Below are 21,035 nucleotides of genomic sequence, written 5' to 3'. Positions count from 1 at the left end.
ACAGACTGCAGTTCGTAGAACATGCTCAGGTACACCGGGGGCTCCTGAGAAGACGCGTACAAACCAGGCGCAGAGATGAACGCTGCGCGGCCACCGAACCCTCACTTAGGAGCGCGCGCGTTAAGAGCGGCCGGACTGCGCAATGCAGTTCACTGCGCTCACAACGGCACATCCGCTCCTCAGAAGACGAGGCCGCCAGCAAGAGGAGAGCCCTGTTTCCCACGTGCTGCGAGGGAAGGGGCAGGAACACGCCGCCCTGGTGGACAGCGAGCCTGGAGGCCACGCACCAGCACAGCTACGGACTGCCCGCGGAGTTTGCCCGGGGGGGCCCCCGTCGGCACTCCCATCTGCAGCTGAGTGAACTGCGACACGGACCGAAAGCCCTGGCCCAGGAGCCGTCTGGGACTCGAATCCCGACAGCCCAGGTCCAGAGCTGAGGGCGTCAGAGTAGGAGACACACCACAGAGCAGGGGCAGGGGGGCAGGGACGCAGAACTGGGGCCTGCCTCGAGGGCTCGCAGCAGCCCCGGCAGGGAACGCGCTGGCTGACACAGGAGCCCGAGGTTCTTCAAAAGAGAGACCGAGTAGTCTGCAAACCCTGACAGCCACCGTTAACGAGATCTCTGCAGAGATCTCACCTTCTTTAGGTGCTACAGGTTCCTAACAGATGTTCACAAATGCCACTGCTGAGAGCACGCGCCTGCCGGCATCTGCCCCTGGTACCCCTCCTCCCGAAGGCAGCGCTGAGAGCACGCGCCTTCCGGCATCTGCCCCTGGTACCCCTCCTCCCGAAGGCAGCGCTGAGAGCACGCGCCTGCCGGCATCTGCCCCTGGTACCCCCTCCTCCCGAAGGCAGCGCTGCAGGTGGGCCCTCGTTGGGCAGGCCTACGGGGTGAACCACGGCCCGGCGCCTCAGCCAGGGCAGCGACCGAGGGCCTCAGGGTCCCCTGCAGAGGAACGCAGGAGTATGGGGGGGCGGCATCAAGACTTTGGAGCTACCACCAAGAGGCAAAAAAGCCCTTCTGCTTTGGAGGAACCATCATTACCTGTCATTAGCAGGCAGGATGGAAATATTTAAAAAGAATTCAAATCGGTAATTCAGAACGGCTCTGTTGCCTGTTTAAGAGCGATTTTGCCCCTGGCAGATCTGGCTGTCACCACGGGGCTGCCACTGACATCTGGTGGGAGGCGGCCAGGGCCACTGCTAAAGAAATACACAGGACTGTCCCCCCCCCCCCGAGAACTGTCTAGACCAACATGCTGACAGCAACCACTCGAAAGAATTCAGACATGTGTTTTAGCATTGTTTCTCCTTCCCCGTTTTTCTGTGTATTAAGTAGGAGCTCAATCCCAGGACCCTGGGATCATGACCTGGGCTGAAATCAAGAGTTGGATGCTTAAATTGACTGAGCCACCCAGGCGCCCTGATAAAAACATTTCTGAGGAGAAAAAATAATGAAGATGGCAACTATGCATTAGGAGAGGGAAATCCACTAAATAAAGTTAAAAAAAAATTTACCTGAGGAGGAATGAGAAATCTAAGCAATATAAAACAAGTGAACAAAATATCAAACAGGGCCTACTTAAAAGTCCTGGAAAAATCTTAAGTCTTTCCCAATCTCCTTGACATTTTTACAGAAATATGTCTGCTTATTTTATTTTAAATATTCAGCTACTCAGGGGCAGCTGGCTGGCTCAGTTGGTAGAGCATGCAACTCAACCTCAGGGTCATGAGTTCAAGCCCCACGTTGGGCATGGAGCCTACTTAGAAAAAAAAAAAAAATTCACCCACTCAGATACATATAGTTCTATAAAACTATGGCAATATCACGTAGAGTCCTCCCCTCCCGAGAGGAAACCACCCACTGTGAGTGTATCCTTCAAGCCCTTCTTCTGTGAAAACAAATAGAAGTAACTAAAAATAACTACATATAAAAAGAATTTGGTATTGTTTTAGGTGTGTTTATAGGAAGCATACTGTAAACATTTATCTGCAACTGGTTTAACTGCAGCTTAGCATTCCACAGTTTGGACAGACCCCAGTTTAGCAGGGGAGTCTTCATGAATGACACCTTTGTCCTACTGTAACAAGAACACAGACACCCGTGGGGGTGTGTCTCCAGTGGAGGGACCCAGGGGTGGGACTGCTGGGACACAGGAGAATGAGCATTTGAAATATTCACAGCTTAAAACAAACAGCCCTACCCCCCCTCTGTAGTGGCTGAAAATGTATATTCCACCCTCACGTGGGGCCTCCTCACACACTCGCCAGCACGTGGAGATTGCCACGGACTGCTTGTGGGTGGAAACTTGTTCCAAAGTGTAAGACAAATGACGGGAAGGGGAGCTGACGCCTGGTGAGGCGTAGCATGGACCAAGCATCCTCTGAGGCGCTTGCTCCTTCTATACCAGACACCCGTAAGAACTGGATTTTCACATTGCAGTGAATTCCTGACCTTCCAATATGGGCAGCTGACTTCCATTCAGACCATCTGTGATGTTCACTTTCTGCAGTATCTAAGAAATACAGAGGGAAGCTGAGATAGGAGGTGCTGCTCCTCCCTGGTGTCCAGAAAGTACTAAAGCATGCCCCCTAGTGGGAACAAAAGCTAAACACATGCAAGATGCTGTCTATCACCCCACTTGGGTTTAGGTATAGTCTAACATACTGAGAGAAAAATTCTCTTAATTATGCAGACTAAAACTATTTGAGGATGTCACGCACGCAGGTGGCTTATAATTCACTCTTCAACTCTCTGTGGAGAGCTTATAATTAGGGAAGCATTCATCAGTGGGCTCCACCCAAGTTAATAGGATTACCTGAGCCATAGGCTGAAAATTTAAATCAAGAAAAAATTTAGAAACAAAATAACCTGATGCAAATAAATTAACCCAGAAATGTTCAAAAACATATTTAAGTTTTTTTTTTTAACATTTTATTTTTAAGTAATCTCTACACCGGACATGTGACTCGAACTCAGGACCCCGAGATCAAGAGTTGCATTACCAACTGAGCCGGCCAGGCACCCCAGTGTTTTTTTTTATTTTTATTTTTAAAGACTTTATTTATTTATTTATTAGAGAGCGAGCGAGACAGAAACAGCGTGAGAGGGGAGAGGGTCAGAGGGAGAAGCAGGCTCCCTGCTGAGCCGGGAGCCCGATGTGGGGCTCGATCCCAGGACTCCGGGATCATGATCTGAGCCGAAGGCAGTCGCTTAACCAACTAAGCCACCCAGGCGCCCCCCCCCCCAGTGTTTTTTAAATTTAAATTTAGCCTCTCAAGGTTTCCCACTGGCTAAACATGGGTTAATCTGAGCATAAATTGTCCCTAATGATTTTAACACACTGATTAAGTAAAAATCCAGGCATTTATGGGAGGAGAGGGGGTAGAAGTGAGAGAGACAGAAAGAGAGGGATAAGTGCGGAGGGAGAGAGGGGGAGGTGGGCAGGAAAGCTCTTGTTTACAGAAGCAGGGAGAACAACAGCAGTAGAAAATCACCATTCTGCAACTCTCATATAATAATTTAGGCAAGGAGATTCAACAGGTGCTAAAACAAAATGAGGGATCAGGGTTATCAGGGAACAGGATATTCACAGGATGTCACAGTGTTAGTTGCAACGGGAAAACTGTCCCTTACACAGATCTTAGCCAACTGACCAAACTCCACCTACCAACAGTGGGACATCACCAGGGGCTCTGGAGAAAATGCCTGGGACACACATGCATCCGACAAGAAGCATTCTAGCCCAAAATATTAACCTGATCTATTCCAGCCTCAGACCTGATCAGCTTCCAGTTTACAGACAATACAGGTAAGGAAACAGTGAGACAGATCCAGAGTGTTAGGCAATTTACAAGACAACCGGCCTGGACATTTCAAAAAGTGAAAGTCACATGAAAAGAGGAAGAAAACAAGGTGAGGAATAAGGAACTAACTGGTTTTACTAAGAGAGGACTGTCTTTAGACACACAATCACGTGTGGAATCACTTGTGTGAATCCTGCCTGGACCATGATGTGAAAACAAACCAACAGCTATCAAAGTTATGCTGTGACAACTGGGGAATGTAACCACTGACCCACTATAAGACAGGAGATCACTGTTACTTGCTACATGTGGTGATGGAACCACAGTAACGCAGAGAAGTGTCTTATTCTTAGAAGATACATGATTCAGCATTTAAGTCCTGATGTCTGCAATAGTCTCAAATGGTTCAGCAAAAACCTGAAATCTCTATCTACAGATAAAAAAAAAATATGGTAAATGCTAGCTGTTTATTTTTTTTATTTTTTATTTTTAAAGATTTTATTTATTTATTTGAGAGAGAGAGACACAACGAGAGAGGGAACACAAGCAGGGGGAGGGGGAGAAGGAGAAGCAGGCTTCCCGCTGAGCAGGGAGCCCGATGCGGGGCTCGATCCCAGGACCCTGGGATCATGACCTGAGCCGAAGGCAGATGCTTGACGACTGAGCCACCCAGGTGCCCAATGCTAGCTGTTTAATCAAATGGAAGGTATATGGGGTATTCAATGTTTTAACTATATTTTAAGCATATTTGAAAAATGCTCTTAATCCAAAGTTGTAAAAAAAAGCTAGCATCTTATTAATGACTCATCTCATTTTTACACGCACTTCTGTTTGTAAGCTTGTCCGTCAGAGAGATGTGAACATCTGCTGGGACTCATCACCAGACAGGCAGACTGGGCTCTGGCTCTGCATTCACGGAGCTTACTGGACTGAGAGCCAGATGGTTCTATGGGAAACACTGCAACTGCCCCAAAAGTGTGAGGACTCAGAAGGGGCGGGGTGTTGGGGAGCTCAGAGCAGGGACAGATGACCCGATCTGAGCTCTGTGGGAGAGTGGCGGGGTGGGGGGTGGGGTGGGGGGAGAGAGCCCGTCCATAAGGGACAACCACTTGTGTGAGGACCCATGAGAAGGACGGTCTCACGGAACAACAAAGTTTGCTGGGCTGGAGTATGACGGCGGTGGGAACAGTATGATGAGGCTGTGAGGAAGGCTCCAGGTCACCTCTGGGCCCTGCAGGGGAGTCTGGGGGATGTCAGTGAGAAAGATGGCACAGTGCAGGCAAGGAATACCTGTGGCCCTGGAGGAAGAGGCGCCAGGAATGGCCGTTAGTGGATGGAAACACAAGAGGCAGACATTCAGGAGATGGAGCTGGTGTCATCTGTGGACTAACTGGACCAAGGAGGAGGGGGAAGGACAGAGAAGTCAGAGATGGTGCCGCAAGAACCCTTGAGCCCTCTGAAGCACAGGGCCAGGGCCCTCCCCAGATCCGTGATACAGCACCGAGCCGGCATGCAGCAGACACCCGGGAAACTGAGATAGTGGGCCGACAGGGACCCCTGGCAGAAGATGGACAGCTTTCGTAGGGGAATGCCAGTTGCTCACGTCAAAGATTTTCTGAGAGTCTCAGAATTTAAAACTAAAAAAGGCAACTTGCTAATATTACCCACAATCACTTAGCTCAGCCTCAGTTTTAGAATGTAAAACTACAATCAGATATTAAGTGTAGTATATTTTTTTTTACAAAGTCATTACTATATCATAACTCTACACTTTACAGTGCATGTTTCCTTAGATCTGTTAGAGATGAACTGCTGAATCTTTAACACAGACACCAAATTCAGAACACCTAAAAGCAAATACCCAGTTTTATCGACTCTGAAAAGCCCATTTTAAAGTTAATATAAATTTTTCTAGAAACTCAAAACTGGATGTCTTAATATCAACCCTCACAAAGGGCAAAAAATGCACACACATGGCGGAGCCGTGGACACTGGAGTGCAGTGCTGAGGAAGGGACAGTCCCCTTTGTTCTTGGGATACGCTCTAGGACCTATGATGGGAAATGCTTACCAAACGATCAGCGGGGGTGCAAAGAGTCCACTAAGTCATTTGATAATTTTTAAACGATTTGTTGGTTTTTAGACATTGTTAGTATGATGGGGTTTTTTGTTTTGTTTTTTAATTTGAGAAAGCACAACTGAGTGGAGGGAGGGGCAATGGGAGAGGGAGAGAGAAGCCCAAGCTGCCTCCACGATGAGCAAGGAGCCTGACATGGGGCTCGATCTCATGATCCTGAGATCATGACCTGAGCCGAAGCCAAGAGGGGGACACTCAACCGACTGAGCCACCCAGGCGCCCCATGTGATTTTTTTTTTTTTATGGCACAACTTCAAAAGTCAGATAAAATCCGTGTTGGCCCCTTCTCACGGGCACACACAGACCCTCTTCTACAACTGCCCCATTATCTTGATGGAAGTGAAGTGACCTGCAGCCTCAGTGAACAGACTTTCTCTTGATTCTCTATACAACTCTCTCAGCTTCTGATGAATTGACACGAATAGGAAACTTTCTAGCCTTCTGATACTTCTGAGATTTTTACACATCCAGTATTTCTGTTACTGCCTTTACCAATACAATACGGACTTAGGTCAAACCTGCTGTTTGAGGTCAGACACAGAAAGGTGTGCTCTCTCTGCCAGGGTCCCGGCTTCCAAGTCATACTCTGTTAAGTGAAGTGTGAATGAGCCCACGTGCCTCAGTTTCCTCACACATGAGTACGACGATGAGGATGGTTAAGTGTCGTTCTCAAATGCAATTAATACACATTAAGACACTGCCTGTCACAGAGCAGCACTACGTTAGCATTCATGTCCTTTTTTTTTTTTAAGTTTGGTTTTTTTTTTTAAGTAATCTCTACACCCAACATGTGGCTTGAACTCACGACCTGAGATTAACTCTTCCAACTGAGCCAGCTGGGTGCCCTCATTTGTGTTCATTTTTATTAATAAAATGAAAGCTGTGAATGACTTGATGGGTAGCCATGCAAGAAACTCATCCCATTAAATGGAGAAACAGGGGCGCCTGGGTGGCTCAGTTGTTAAGTATCTGCCTTCGAAGGCTCAGGTCATGATCCCGGGGTCCTGGAATCGAGCCCCGCATCGGGCTCCCTGCTCCGTGGGAAGCCTGCTTCTCCCTCTCCCACTCCCCCTGCTTGTGTTCCCGCTCTGTGTCTCTGTCAAATAAATAAAATCTTTAAAACAAACAAACAAATAAATAAACAGAGGAAAAAAGAAACGGGAGACCCACACTGGAGGCATCTGTCTCTAACCTGCCTCCGCAGCCCCATCTGTCCCCACCTCGGGAGTGCCCTGGACTAGCGCCTATCGGGGCTGGCAGTGGCCCCAAACACCACCAAGCACCTGCTGACCACCAGGAGCTCTGAGCCAGTGCTGTGGACTGCAGTTCCCATCATGGCCACTCGAGGGCTTCTCCAGGGGAGCACAGCTGGATGCCAGTCCCGTGTCCCCCAACAGTGTCCACTCATTGCCCTCCAGTTCCGACAGGCCATAGGGGCAGGGCACAGGCTGGCCCTCTTTGCCTGGAGGGAGCCAACTGAAAGGCCTGGCAAGCAAGACTTTTGGGAATTTGACTGGCAAAGGTAATGACCAATCAGAACAGAGGTTGGCAACAGCACTGGAACAGGGTCCTGGGTATGGTGGTGATGGAGGGGAGAATCTGGGGGCGGTGACTATTTAACCCATGGCATGGGCACACCTATCCACGGTTAGCAGAGTATCAGCCCTGATGAGGTTGGCCATGAAACAACTGTCATCTCTAAATAACACTGATGGCTGTGTCCACAATAGCAGGGTGCTCAAATGTGTGCTTAAGATGCACCTGCGTGTCATTACAGGTACACAAAGAACTAGCTACTTACCTTGGGCTGCATATCTACAAGAACCATCCTCCACCAGAACATTATAGAAAGGCTGATGATGGCCATGAGGCAGGCTGTGGACGTTCATGTTTCGGATCCACTCGTGTCCCATCATGCAGGTGGGGTCCCAACCATAGATCACACAGTTATAGCCATACCTAATTAACATAAGAGCAATGGCAAATCAGTTCCCTGGGACCCTGTCGTGGCGACTATGGGATATATAAATAATGGCTTGGTTCTCTTAAGCTCACGTCCTTAGAAACTTAACCGCGTTTACTAAGCATTTTTTAAGCATTTTTCAGGACACTCTTAGCCCCCTTTATAAACCCCTCTTATTATCAACATAGCATACCTCAGTTGGAAAAGAATAAACTTCAACCAACTGTCATGGGACAACTGGTTATCCAAATGGAGGGTATCAAGACTCAGGCCTGAGAGCAATGCACAATATTAGTGGGACAAAGGCCTAGATATAAAAGATAGCTTCATGACACAGGACAGGTTTAAGATTCCTTAAACCAGGTATGAAAAATTCAGCCCCTAAAGGCAAAGAGTACTCGATCAATTTAATAGTATTACAGGAGCCAGATCCAAGCAGACTGTTAAAAAACATACAAGGCAACCGGGGCAACAGGAACTCTGACAAGATTGACGTGACGAGACGAAGGAATTGTTTGTCTTTCTTTAGATACGACAAGAGGATGGTACATGTACTTGGGAACAACAGAACAAGCCTTTACCGTTTACGTACACGTACTACAACAGTCACAGAGGGAATAATGTCTCGTACGGGCCTGGGGAGGTGGGTGGGTGGGGGACAGCGAAGGCTAACCCTCACAACGGCCGAAGCTGGGTATGGGAGCATCTCTTGGTTCACTACACTCATCTCCACTGATGTATGTCTGAAATTTCCATAATGAAGTTGGAAAAAAAAAAAAAAAGAATGCAATAAAAGAATGAAAAACACTAGCCCCAAACTGGGAAAAGGTATTTGCAACGTATACGCATACAGACACTAGCGGCAGGACACAGGCCTACGAACCAACGAGAAAGACAAAGGACTCAGGTGAAAAATAAGAATACTTGAAGAGGTGCTTCCTAAAAGGAAACCTGAAGGAGCTTCTTTCTGTACATTTACTAGTCAATGTGCATAATCAGATTGCAATCTGGGAAATGCAAACGAAAACCACAATGAAATTCTATTTGTCATTTACCACGTAAGTCCATTCTCAAAGGTCTGGCGAGAACACAGGTCGGTGAGAACAGGAACCCTCCCCTCCTAGCCTGCTCCAGCCTGCCGGTGGGACATGCAGCACAGTTGCCGTGGAGACAGTTTAATTTCGCCGAGTAATCGACCACGCACATGCCTGACAACCCAGCAAACCCTACCCACAACTCAGATTCAAGGGGATTCAGATGAAAAGAAGCATCAATGAGGAAATGAGAAAAAAAAAAACTCGCTGCTTACAGATCGTCCGTTAGAAGACTCGCAGTTAGGAAAGCGAGTCCCTTCCGACAACAAAAAGCGTAGATCCGGTTCAGAACAGTTCGGCCTTCGGTGGTTTCTGCGGTGGACACTGGGACGCAGTGGCTCCTGAGAAGCGTGCTCGGGGGCACGCCGCGCGTCCTCTGCAGCCGCGTGGGGACAGACACCACAGGCACTCACCTCTTATGCTTCATAATGAGCCCAATGGAGTAGCAGACGTCTCTGTGCTTCTCGTGGGAGCGCAGCTTCACCTCCACACCCACCTCCTCCTTCTTGCGCTCAATGTGCTCTAACGTGTGCTGCACCAGATAGCCCACCGCCCCGTGCTGCCCAGGGTCTAGGGTTTGAATGTGCTGGAGGATGTCAAGCACCTTCAAGACAAGACAGAAAGACTAGGAGATAATATTTTCATTTAGGCCTTTTCTTTTTCACGGCACAGGATTTAGACCTACATAACCTGGCAAAGGACGGCAAGGCGGGGCCGTGCTGATGGCCCACGTGTCTGTGAGTTGGTGGTCTCCCTTCTAAGGCTGGGCACTGGCCCCAGACCTTCAAGTCCAACCTGCGGGAACAGGGGAGTTACTCAGAAACACGGCATGCTGGAATAAGCATGGGGAAAGGAGGCCAGGCCTGCCACCCACGGGCACATCTGGATTAGAGAACTCTAAAAGGTTCTAACACTCTCGGTCAGCGTGGGGATTCCGTTTTTCATACACAGAAAGGAGACGATTTTAAACTGCCACTGGGCAACTGAGAGGTAAAAGAACTGCTAAGCTGCTTTGGTCCAGATCAAGGGGACATCTGACAGAGCGGCCTCTGTTGCACAAGGTGGAAGGGGCGACAGAGGAGCGACCCAAGTGATGCAAATCAGCTGAGCTGATGAAGAGGTGTCTCAGGTTCTGAAAGTGTCCTGATCGTTTCAATTACTGTAACTCCCAGTGGAACGCTGTACTCAAGTGGGCAAGGAGAGACGTCTCTGTGGAATGGAAATGACTAAGCGGCTAGCAGCAGAACGGTCTGACTCCAAGGTCACGGTTTTTCCTACTGTACACAGGGCCTCTAAGGTAAAATGCAAATTCAAATAAAGTTTTACACACACACACACACACACAATCATTCAGCGCCCATTCTATTACAGCATTCAGCAGAGGCTCTCGGACATGTTCCTCCTTGGGGAACAGGATCTCTTCCTCTTTACAGAGTCCTAAGACAGCATGCGAGCAGACAGAATGACCTGGATTCTAGTCCCAGATCCATCAAACTCGCTGGTTTTACCTTTAAATTAGTTTATTCACTTATCAAAAGATGATTAATAACTGTCCTATTTTCCTGATATATTTTGACCCAGTAAAAGTGTTGTGAAAACTAGTTTTTCGCAATGTAGGATGTTATTCCAAAACCTAATCTTGCCTTCCAGATTGAGTCTTGCAGGATCTCCATATTTACTGAACACTGCTTCTCCGCTGATCACTGTGCCCAGCCGGTCATGTCTCTTACTTCATTTATTCCTCCCAAGCTGAAAGGTTGGCAGTACCATCAGTGTGGACTTCCAGAAGAGGAATCAGACACTGTGAAGTTAAGGAACTTGCCTGAGGTCCCAAGGCTGTGAGGGGAGGGAGGATGTGGACCTGAGGCTGACTCTTCAATCTCAGGTCTCAACCACCATCTTACCAAAGCGAGAACAGGAGCATTTTAATTCACTGTCCGGAAAATAGACTGAATGGTATAACCCTAAGTGCCTCAAACCCAGCTTCAACCAGTAGCAACTGAGAGCCAATTTCCACACACATCCCACCTCTAGTAGTGTGCTTTCATTTGGGGGACACAAACAATATTTATCCTACAATTTGTAGCTAAAAGCATGGAATTTGAATGGTGAGCTTCTATTTCCTATGCTTGCATATGGCTTCCCATGTGTTCCCGTATGCAGTTCCAAGTACAACTGACCCTTGAACAACACGGGTCTGAACTGCGTGGGTCCACTTACACGAGGATTGTTTCTAGCACAAGGCTGTAAATCTATTTTCTCTTTGTGATTTTCTTAGTAATATTTTCTTTCCTCTAGCTTACTTTATTATAAAAATACAGTATGTTTTCCTATAACACATACAATATGTTCATCAACTATTTGCTATCAGTAAGGCTTCTGGTCAACAGCAAGGTGCTAGTTAAGTTCTGGGAGAGTCAAGTTATATGTGGATGTTTAACTGCATCGGGGGCCAGCATCCCAACCCCTGGGGTTGCACAAGGGTCGACCACAGTTACTTTTGACTGCACTTCCGAGACATTCTGCGGACACAGCTCCCCCTCCTGAACTAGCAGCCCCTCCCTGGCAGCTAAGTGTAACAGATATAACTCTTCTAAGCACAGAGGAAATCTCCAACTCACTCCGAGTATCAGGAGGAGACAAGATTCAGGGGTAATTATGGCCTCCTTCTCCTGATGTGTGGATGACAGGGTGAAGGAAGAGGGCAGAAACAGAAAAGATACTGGGATGGGGCCCTGGTGTGCTCCTGAAGGACAGCACTGATGGTGGGGTGCCATGATGTCTCCAATCAAATGTCTAGGCCAGTAATCCCAGGAGCCCACAATTTTGGGGATAGAGATCTAAAAACTGGGGGGGGCGGGGGGGTCTATCACTCATGATTGGCAACCTTTACTGTAAAGAGCCAGAGAGCAAATACTTCAGGCTTTGTGGGCCGTATGGTCTCCAACCCAACCACTCTTCTCTGCCCCCTGCGGCTGGAAAGCAGAGTAAACAAATGGGCTTTATTCGAGATGTGCCTTTGATGAAACTGCACAAAGCCCGTGGCAGAGTCTGCCGGCCCTGTTCTGTCCTAACTACAGGTTGCCCCCGTGGCTCTCTACGATGTGCTTGGCTTCACACCTCAGACAGCCACTTGTCTGTGGTCTCTGCTGCTTCTGGGGCTTCAGCTACCGGGTGCTGATGTGGGGAGCCCCTGCCAAATGCCCTCAGGCAGCTGCCCTTGATGGCCCCAGGTTGTATCAAATCCAACATAACCCACACTGAACACTTTCCCCTGCCCCTGAAACAAGTCTGTTCTCCACTCACTCACTCTTAATGTGGCCAGTCTTCCTTGTTGGAAAAGCTGGACATCCTCTGTCTCATTATCTAATGAAATTCTGACACTTCTTAATCCTACATTCCAACATCTTTTTGAGCACCTACCATGTCGTGGGAATGGTGTTAAGAGCAAGGGGAGTAGCTACGGTGAAGAACAAAGCAAATGTGGTCCTTGTCCTTGGAGAGCCTAGTCCATGGCGAAGGCACGGTGAACAAGCAGCCACGGTACGCTTACAGAAAGGTCTTCGAAAGGACGAGCACACGGCTGGTGGGCCGTGGGAAGCTGACTGCCGTGGAGGGACCAAGGAAGGGCTTTCAGAGGTGAAGCTGAAGCTGAAGCTCGGCAAAAGGTAGCCAGCAAATGGGACTGAGGGCTAAGGAAAGCGTTTTAGGCGGTGCTGCGGGCCGTGCCAAGGACCAAGGCAAGAGACCAGGGATGAGTGGAGGACATGGCCGGGCAGCGAAGCACCGAAGGGGCAACCGTGAGAGCCAAGGAAGCTCAGGCTGGGCCAGACCCCCGAGAACCTGCTAAGCCTTCCTGCAGAGAATGAGCTGGATCTGCAAGGCCCTGGGGTAGCCCCTCAGAGGGCTCTGAGCACTTTACGAAGGTGGCCCCGGCTGCACTGTGTAAAACGCGTCCAAAGCGTCTAAGAGGGAGGGGGGAGCAGGCAGGCGGCCTCTGCAATAGCCCAGGAGACCAAGCCACGTGCAGATGTGCAGCGGACACGGGGGGTGTTGGTCTGGAGCCCAGGGTCCAGGCAGGACGTCAGCCAGGAGCTGTCAGCCTACAGATGGTAACCGAAGCAAGGAGGCCAGGCGGCATCACCTCGGGGGAAGGTGTAGAGTCAACAGAAGTCTAAGAAACGACCCCGCAGTGCGGAGCCTCTGGGGAACAAACACAGGATAAGGAACTAGCAAGAGCCTGAGAACCACGGGCCACAGAGTCAAAGGCACAGAGGGTTCTGAGCGGCGAGCGGTCCCAGTGATCGAGAGAGATAAGGAAAGACGAGTATCTATGGGTCTGGTGACAAGAATGGTTTCAGTAAAAAGGGGTCACTGGCTCCCTTGGCAAGAGCGGCGTGTGTGCAGGGGGAATGATCGCCATGTTCTGGGGCACGCGTGGGAGGCAAGGCAGGCGGCCATCACACGGCACGGTTGCACGGTCACACACCGGCCAGGGCCTGAGCCCTGCAGGGAGGAGAGAGATAAGGAGGCAGCCGCAGGGGATGCCTGCGGGGCTGTCACAGGCGTGCTTTTTATCTTCTCTCCCAAAGATGAGAGATACTGGAGTCAGCAGAATGCTGATGGCAGAGAGCAGAAACAGGGAGTTGCAGACAGAGGAAAACACAGTGGGATCCAGAGCACAGAGGGTTGCCTTGGAAAACTGGAAGGACATCTTTCCCAGCGAGATGTAGAGCAAGGAGGGAGGTCCGGCAGCAGGAAGCAGGACGTGCCCGGGCGCGGGCTTCACCGTCGCCCCGTAGCCTGCTGGCCCACAGGGGTGAGGCGTGAGGGTGGGCTCAGGTGCCAAACTGCCCTCCCACAACTCCGGAGCCATCGACGCCTGTGTGGGTGGCCTCAGCAGGTTACCCGACTTCTGCCGCCTCGGTTTCATTATTTACAGAATGGCAAAAACCCAGCACCCACCCTACGGGGTTGGAAGGAGGTATCTGCTAAGCGCCAGCGACCTTTTCAAAATCCAGCCATCCTACTCTCTCTCTCCAGCGCGGCCACAGCAGCCCTGGATTTCGGCCACCGTGACCCAGTGGACCTGTTTCTTAGCTCTTCCTGATTGATTTACTTCAATTGAAAACAAGGTGACTTTCCCGTCTTCCCAGTTTGGAAATGTTTCCCTTTTACCTAATAAGGCCACACTAATTCCACACTATCCAGAAACTGATCCAAAAAATATTTTACACACACTCACACACTCTCATGTTTATACGCACATGTGTATGTACATAAACCCTTGTCCAGCGGGCCTGCAGCACCGAGCTGGCCCACCTCTGTGCCATGGACGGGTGGGAATAACCTACTCTTCTGTCCTCTGAAATGGTTTCCCACCCTCCAAGGTCCAACTCAAACCCTTGTTCTGGAGAGGAGCCTTTTCTCATTGCTTCAGTGTCCCCTGGATTCTGCCTCCTCAGGAGCCCTGGTTTTGCTGCTGTCTCCGGTGTCATTCCCCGAGCTCAAGGACACACTGACGAAAGGGAGTCACCGGAGCACTGGGAAAAGAGCCACTCTGCATTCCTCATTCCCAAATGAGGGGGTGTCTAGGTGCTCGATCCCAGAAGCAAATGAATGGTCGTCTTGAGGAAGAATGTTCTGTGCATAAGCAATGTGGAACTTGTTTTAGTGACATTTGCTTGGCAGGACAGCACTCCTGGAGGATACTACGGTACTTCCCCAGGGGGCATCGTGAGCACTAAACCGAGTCCGTCATCAAAGGTAAGGACGTGAGAGCTCCTGCAGACTTTCCCCCAGAGCAGAGGTTCACCTTACCCCTTCTAAGGCTGATGTGTCATTAAAGTACAGAATTTACTTATAAAAAGCCATCCTCTGAGAGGATCTCTGCATTCTACAAATTATCACAAAATTCCTTAATTAAAGAAAAAAGTGACAGGAATGAGTTGTGTAGACCCCAGGATCAAAAATAAAGTGTAGGGGCGCCTGGGTGGCTCAGTCGTTAAGTGTCTGCCTTCGGCTCAGGTCATGATCCCGGGGTCCTGGGATCGAGCCCCGCATCGGGCTCCCCGCTCAGCGGGAAGCCTGCTTCTCCCTCTCCACTCCCCCTGCTTGTGTTCCCTCTTTCACTGTGTCTCTCTCTGTCAAATAAATAAATAAAATCTTAAAAAAAAAAAAATAAAGTGTAAAAAATAAAGACAAACAATCGAGCTCTGGACAAGGGGGTCCTGGGAAATAGACGGTCGCTTCAGTCGAGAATCTAGTTCTACCAGCTCACAGGATGTTCTGGGAGGACATTTGCTACCTGGACGACACATGGCATCTTAAGATAGGTCCCTCAGGACTTTCCTACTGATGCACCCGCCCTTCCTTAGAACTATGTGAGATCTCTGAAGTGGGGAATAAATGAGCCAATTTAAATCTATGCAGTGTGGGGGCGCCTGGGTGGCTCAGTCATTAGGCGTCTGCCTTCGGCTCAGGTCGTGATCCTGGGGTCCTGGGGTTGAGCCCCGCATCGGGCTCCCTGCTCCGCGGGAAGCCTGCTTCTCCCTCTCCCACTCCCCCTGCTTGTGTTCCCTTTCTTGCTGTGTCTCTCTCTGTCAAATAAGTTAATAAAATATTAAAATAAATAAATAAATAAATCTATGCAATGTGGAGTCAGACTATTTACCACTCTCTAATAACAAAAGCAGATGATTTTATGGCGATGTCTCTGCAGGCTGCTCTAAACAGACAAAATGGATCACTAGCCTATTACACGGCAAAGCCAGGGCATGACGGAAACGCGCAGCTGCTTCCCACGCTGGGGCCGCTGGACGCACACCCCTGCCGCCTCCCCAGCTCCTGAGGAGCGTTTCTCCCCGCAGTCACCGCGGTCCTCTCAGAGTGCTTGCCGCCGGCCGCAGGGGCCGTCAGGAAACAGAAGCCCGAGTGCGACCGTATCAGAATTCAACAGCTTTCACAGCCGGACACAGTCCTTCAAGGCCAGCAGCCGGACCCGAAGAATCCAGCTAAGATCCATTTTCTCCTTGTCAAACAGGGGTGTTTATGCACGGTCCGCTTCCACGCTACCAGCACAGCTGGACCAGGAACATCTAAAGTTTTGGTTCCCTGTGCGGAGTTGGGATGACCTGGGGCAAACACGTGCTGGGCAGCAGCGGGTGAATCGCAGAGCTGAGGCCTTGTGGTTCTAGGGGTTTAAGGCACGGGCCACAAAGAGAACAGGCAACTCCTAGCAGTATAACCAACTTTTTTAGAATAAAGGAGACCAAAAACATTTAACTGATGGGTCAAGATCAGGAGAGCGAATCAATTTATGCTTATCCCCAAGGCTGACGCAAGGGTAAGCTTCCGAGAGCCGCCTTTCCAGCTAGAATTTCCCTCTCTCAGGCAGGAGCAAAGCAGCAAAGGAAAATAATTACCTTCTCTGGCCAGATCCCCAGGTGGAAGTAGAGCCTGGCCTGAAGGAGGAGAAGCTGCACCTGGTCCGGGTACATGGCCAGATACAGATCCAGCGAGTCTCTCAGGAGCTGGTAGGACTGGTCGATGCCCTCCCTGGCAAGGGAAATAAATCACGGTCTGGCTCTGCTTGCTTCTGAGCGGAGACCCTCTTTTTCAAGGCCCAGGTTGTAAAAGTAATGGACACAAATGCCACACCTGTTCTAATTCTTCCTTTCTGCTCAGCAAGTAGTTACAATGATTTTAATAATAATGATAAATCCCAGAAAAAATAGAACTTTTGTACCTGCTTTGGTGATGAGCATTACATTAAAACTGTAAGCACTTTCATTACATAGTCACCTCAGTAACACTGTACATAACTAATAAATTCTGAATAGTGGAGAACAGAGGACGTTTAGGGCAGGAAAACTGTTCTATACGATACCACAATGGTGGATACCTGTCATTATGCATTTATCCAGACCCACAGAATGCACACCACCAAGAGTGAAGACGAATGTGAACCGTAGACTCTGTTAATGACCCGGCCGTGGAGGTTCATCGACCGTAACTAACGTCCCGCTCTGATGGGGGATGGCGATAGTGGGGGAGTCTGGGGGGCGGGGGAGGGCGGGGGCGATAGGAGAACTCTCTGTACTTTCTGCTCTGTTTTGTTATGAACCTAAAATTGCTCTAAAAAAATCTATTTAAAAGAAACAAAGAATTCCACCCTGAGGCAGAAAACTATGACTCCAACATACAACCTTCTATTTTCCCTGTAAGACAAATTTCCTTGGACTCAGAAGCAAAATAGTTTCATACTTTTGTTTCTTATCTAAGTGATAGAAATGTATAAATCAAGAGATGACAAAGCACTTGGACCTGAGAACATCCTGCCCCTGAAAAATAACCTTTACCAATCTAAAATACTCTTGTTACTGAAGAATGCTTTCAGTATTACGGAGAGCTTGCGCAAGTGCACTTCGAAGGTGTCCAAGAGGAGTCACTTAGCACATCTTAAACCGGGACAGCATCATGTCATGGGGATGAGTTTCTTCCCAGAGTGGGTCGACAGCTGTAGATAATCCCAACTGTGTCCCACAACATCCACGGCCTCGCTGAATCCACCATTAGCACATCGAATAAAATCCTCTGTAAGGCCATAGTGCCTCCAAACACATGCACTCGGCACAAGCGCTGGAAAACCAAGAAAACCTTACCGCTTTCCCAGGCTTAAAAGGTTTCCCACCATTCGCTGTAACACCTTCTTCACGTTGACCACCCCATACAGTGCCGCTGTCACGTGCTGGCCGATCAAGTATTCACACTCCTTTACCGTCAGCTGCTTCCCCTTCCCGAAGGCATCTATGTAGATGTAGTCAAAGATGTCCAGGCTCGCCCTATGTGAACGGCACATGTAGTTATTAGCCGGATCTCGGGTCAGAGCTAAACAAGGCAATATCTAACCACCAACCCGACACCGATAAGTAGCTCAAATTAGAGCCTGAATATGAACAAAGCAGTATTTCTACTTAAAATATTAAAGCCTTGTCTAAAGTTCAAAATCTGACCCTTTATACATGCCCTGCTGCGTTAAGACTGCAAGACACAGATGTTTAAGGAACAGCACTGATGTATGCCATCACACACAGTTTTGGGGGAAGATTAAGCCAGATTAAACCAAGTTTGAGAACAAACTAGAATTTATTAACCTGGTCTACAAGATGCTCAATCTGATGTTTGGCCCGAGGCCTCTATGCACTCTCCAGACTGGCACAGTTCGTGTCTGTGGGCCCTGGGTCCCTGGGGCTGTGAGGAAAGTTATGGAGCCCTGCCCAGTAGTGTTCTGCCCCCAACTCTGCAGACATGCTCAGGTGGTCAGCCAGGGCTCAGCCTGGGAGTGCGCGCCAGACCAGAGAGCAGAGCCCCTGCACTCGACCGTGCCGCCCCTCCCATGAACCGTGCTCTCGAACAAGGTGGTAGCCCTCGCTGGGTGGAGCGGTGGTAGGAGGTCACACAAAGCAAGTCCTCACCACATTACCAAGAACATTCTATGAGGATTCCTGAGGGATTTAGTGGGTCTTTGTTTCAGGGATCGTTGTGTATTTTTTCTTGAGCGACTGTTCCACTTTGATCTTAGGCCCACTGCAAGCCACGTAAGAGATGTTCTCTTCGGCCGCTTTAAAAAGCCCAGGCAGATTCCTTCCTAGAGTCCTATCAATATCCTTTCTGTGGCAAGACAACTTTTTTTATGAGTCTAGGAGAACCACGCATATATACACAAATTTATAGGCAAAAATCCTAAATAAAACACGAGCAAATCCTACAACAATGTATTTTTAAAAATCCATATGACTAAGATAGATGTACCTCAAGAATGAAAGGAGAATTGAATGTTAAAAAATCTATTTCAGCACACACAGTCTAAAAGAGAAAACCATATGATTCTGTAAGTAGACACAGGAGATTCTGGGGGGAAAAAAATCTAATGCTGGGTGCCTGTGTGGCTCAGTGGGAGCATCTGTCTTTGGCTCAGATCATGATCCTGAGGTTCCTGGGATCGAGTCCCTCATCGGGCTCCTTGCTCAGCGGGGAGCCTGCTTCTCCCTCTGCCCCTCTCCCCTGCTCATGATCTCCCTAATAAATAAAATCTTTAAAAAAAATAAAAAATAAATCTAATGCCCGCTTTTTTTTTTTTTTTAAAGATTTTATTTATTTATTTGTGAGGAGAAAAAGAGAAAGGGCACAAGGAGGAGAAGCGGCAGGCAGAGAGAGAAGCAGGCTCCCCGCTGAGAGACTCGATCCCTGGGCCCCGGGTTCATGACCTGAGTCGAAGGCAGACACTTACCCGACTGAGCCACCCAGGTGCCCCTAATGCCCACTTTTTAATAAAACTGAAGCAAACTAGAAATTTAGAAGGCAGCTCTGATAATCCCAATGAAAGGAAATACCCCAAACGTCATACTTGACAATGAAATTTTAAAAGCATTCCACGTAGGGGCGCTTGGGTGGCTCAGTTGGTTAAGCGTCTGCCTTTGGCTCAGGTCATGATCCCAGGGTCCTAGGATCAAGTTCCGCATCAGGCTCCCTGCTCAGCAGGGAGTCTGCTTCTCCTTCTCCCTCCACTGCTCCCCCTGCTTGTGCTCGCTCTCTCTCAAATGAATGGATAAAATCTATTTTTTTAAAGCTTTTATTTGTCAGAGAGAGAGCGAGCGAGCGAGCGCACGAGCAGGGAAAGTGGCAGGCAGAGAGGAAGCAGGCTCCATGCTGAGCAAGGACCCCGATGCAGGATTTGATCCCAGGACCCCGGGATCATGACCTGAGCCAAAGGCAGATGCTTAACCAACTGAGCCACCCAGGTGTCCCTGAATGGATAAAATCTTTAAAAATAAATAAATAAATAAATAAATAAAAGCATTCCACCTAAAGTCCTACCCTAAGACAAGGGTACCCGCTATCACTATTTCCACTCAACTTTGTGCAAGAGGACCCAGTCTGCAGAATAAGTACAAGAAACAGAAACGTACAAGGGCTAGAAAGAAAAGAAACAAAACTGTCATGATTCACAGGCAATATGACACTCTACACAGAAAACCCAAGAGTTGACAATGAGCTCTAATAATTTATTCCACAAAGGGATTATCAGATCTTTATCTAAATATCAATCTTATCCCTATGTATCATCAACACTTAGCAAATGTAATTTTAAAAATTACCATTTACAATAGCTACAAAATTTTAAGGTTCTTAATGAATAAAACTAGCAAAAAGTCAAAGAACTCCATGAAGAAAACAATAAAATCTTTTTAAGGGGGCACCTGGGTGACTCATTGAGTTAAGCGTCTAACTCTTGATTTTGGCTCAGGTCATGATCTCAGGGTCATGAGATTGAGCCCCGAGTCGGGCTCTGAGCTGAGTGTGGAGCCTACTTAAGATTCTCTCTTTCTCTCCCTCTCCCCCTCCCTCTCTAAAAGTAAGTAAATAAATAAAAATCTTCTTAAGGACATCAAAGACAAATGTGGGGGGAAGTATCACATTCACAAACAGACTCAGTAGTGAAACACTGACAGTATTGCTCGTATTCATCTATGAATCCAATCCAAAGCAAGCTCTGGTGCCAATCAATATCCGTACAGGCTTTTGAAGAAGCCTGGTAAACGGATTCTAAATCTATAGAAGAGCAAGAGGCTAAGGAGAGCCAAGGGAATTTTGAAGAACTCGATGGGGGTCTGACCAGTGGGTAGCGGTTAATGATAAAGTTACAGTAAGTAAGACAATATGGCCTTGGCGCAGGGACAGAGCCGCGACCAAAGGCACGAGGAACGTGGGTGGAAGTGAGGACGTGGAGGGCCCACAGCCCCGCTGACGCTTCACGAGCGGTGTATCCCCCACTATTCTCACCGGCTTCCCCTTTCCCGAGGACCCAGCCGGGGGCTCAGTGCTTACTCCTGCCAGGTGCCTGGGGTGCTAACAAACTACTTCACTGCTCAGCTGCACTGCTGCGGTACATCCGCTGTAGCCGAAGGGAGAACGACAGTTACCACGCACAACTGTACCCAGCAATAAGTTACTATGGCAAATAATACGGTAAT

General features: G+C 48.7%; 1 protein-coding gene across 2 annotated transcripts in view; it reads right to left on the bottom strand.

The window, feature by feature from the left end:
• Positions 1 to 21,035, bottom strand: part of FBXO21 (F-box protein 21) — a 45,715-nt gene that overhangs the window by 3,566 nt on the left and 21,114 nt on the right. The window contains exons 8-11 of one of the 2 annotated variants that reach the window (XM_032431259.1): positions 17,664 to 17,843; positions 16,425 to 16,557; positions 9,414 to 9,625; positions 7,745 to 7,902 (exon numbers count right to left, since the gene is read on the bottom strand). In XM_032431259.1, the coding sequence (XP_032287150.1) occupies positions 7,745 to 7,902; positions 9,414 to 9,625; positions 16,425 to 16,557; positions 17,664 to 17,843 (683 nt within the window). The remainder of the gene's footprint in view (positions 1 to 7,744; positions 7,903 to 9,413; positions 9,626 to 16,424; positions 16,558 to 17,663; positions 17,844 to 21,035) is intronic. The other variant, XM_032431260.1, reaches the window with a different exon arrangement.

This window comes from Phoca vitulina, unplaced genomic scaffold (assembly GCF_004348235.1).
Source record: "Phoca vitulina isolate PV1807 unplaced genomic scaffold, GSC_HSeal_1.0 scaffold46, whole genome shotgun sequence".
In the NCBI taxonomy this organism is placed as follows: Eukaryota; Metazoa; Chordata; class Mammalia; order Carnivora; family Phocidae; genus Phoca; species Phoca vitulina.
This window is presented reverse-complemented; position numbering and strand designations above follow the sequence as displayed.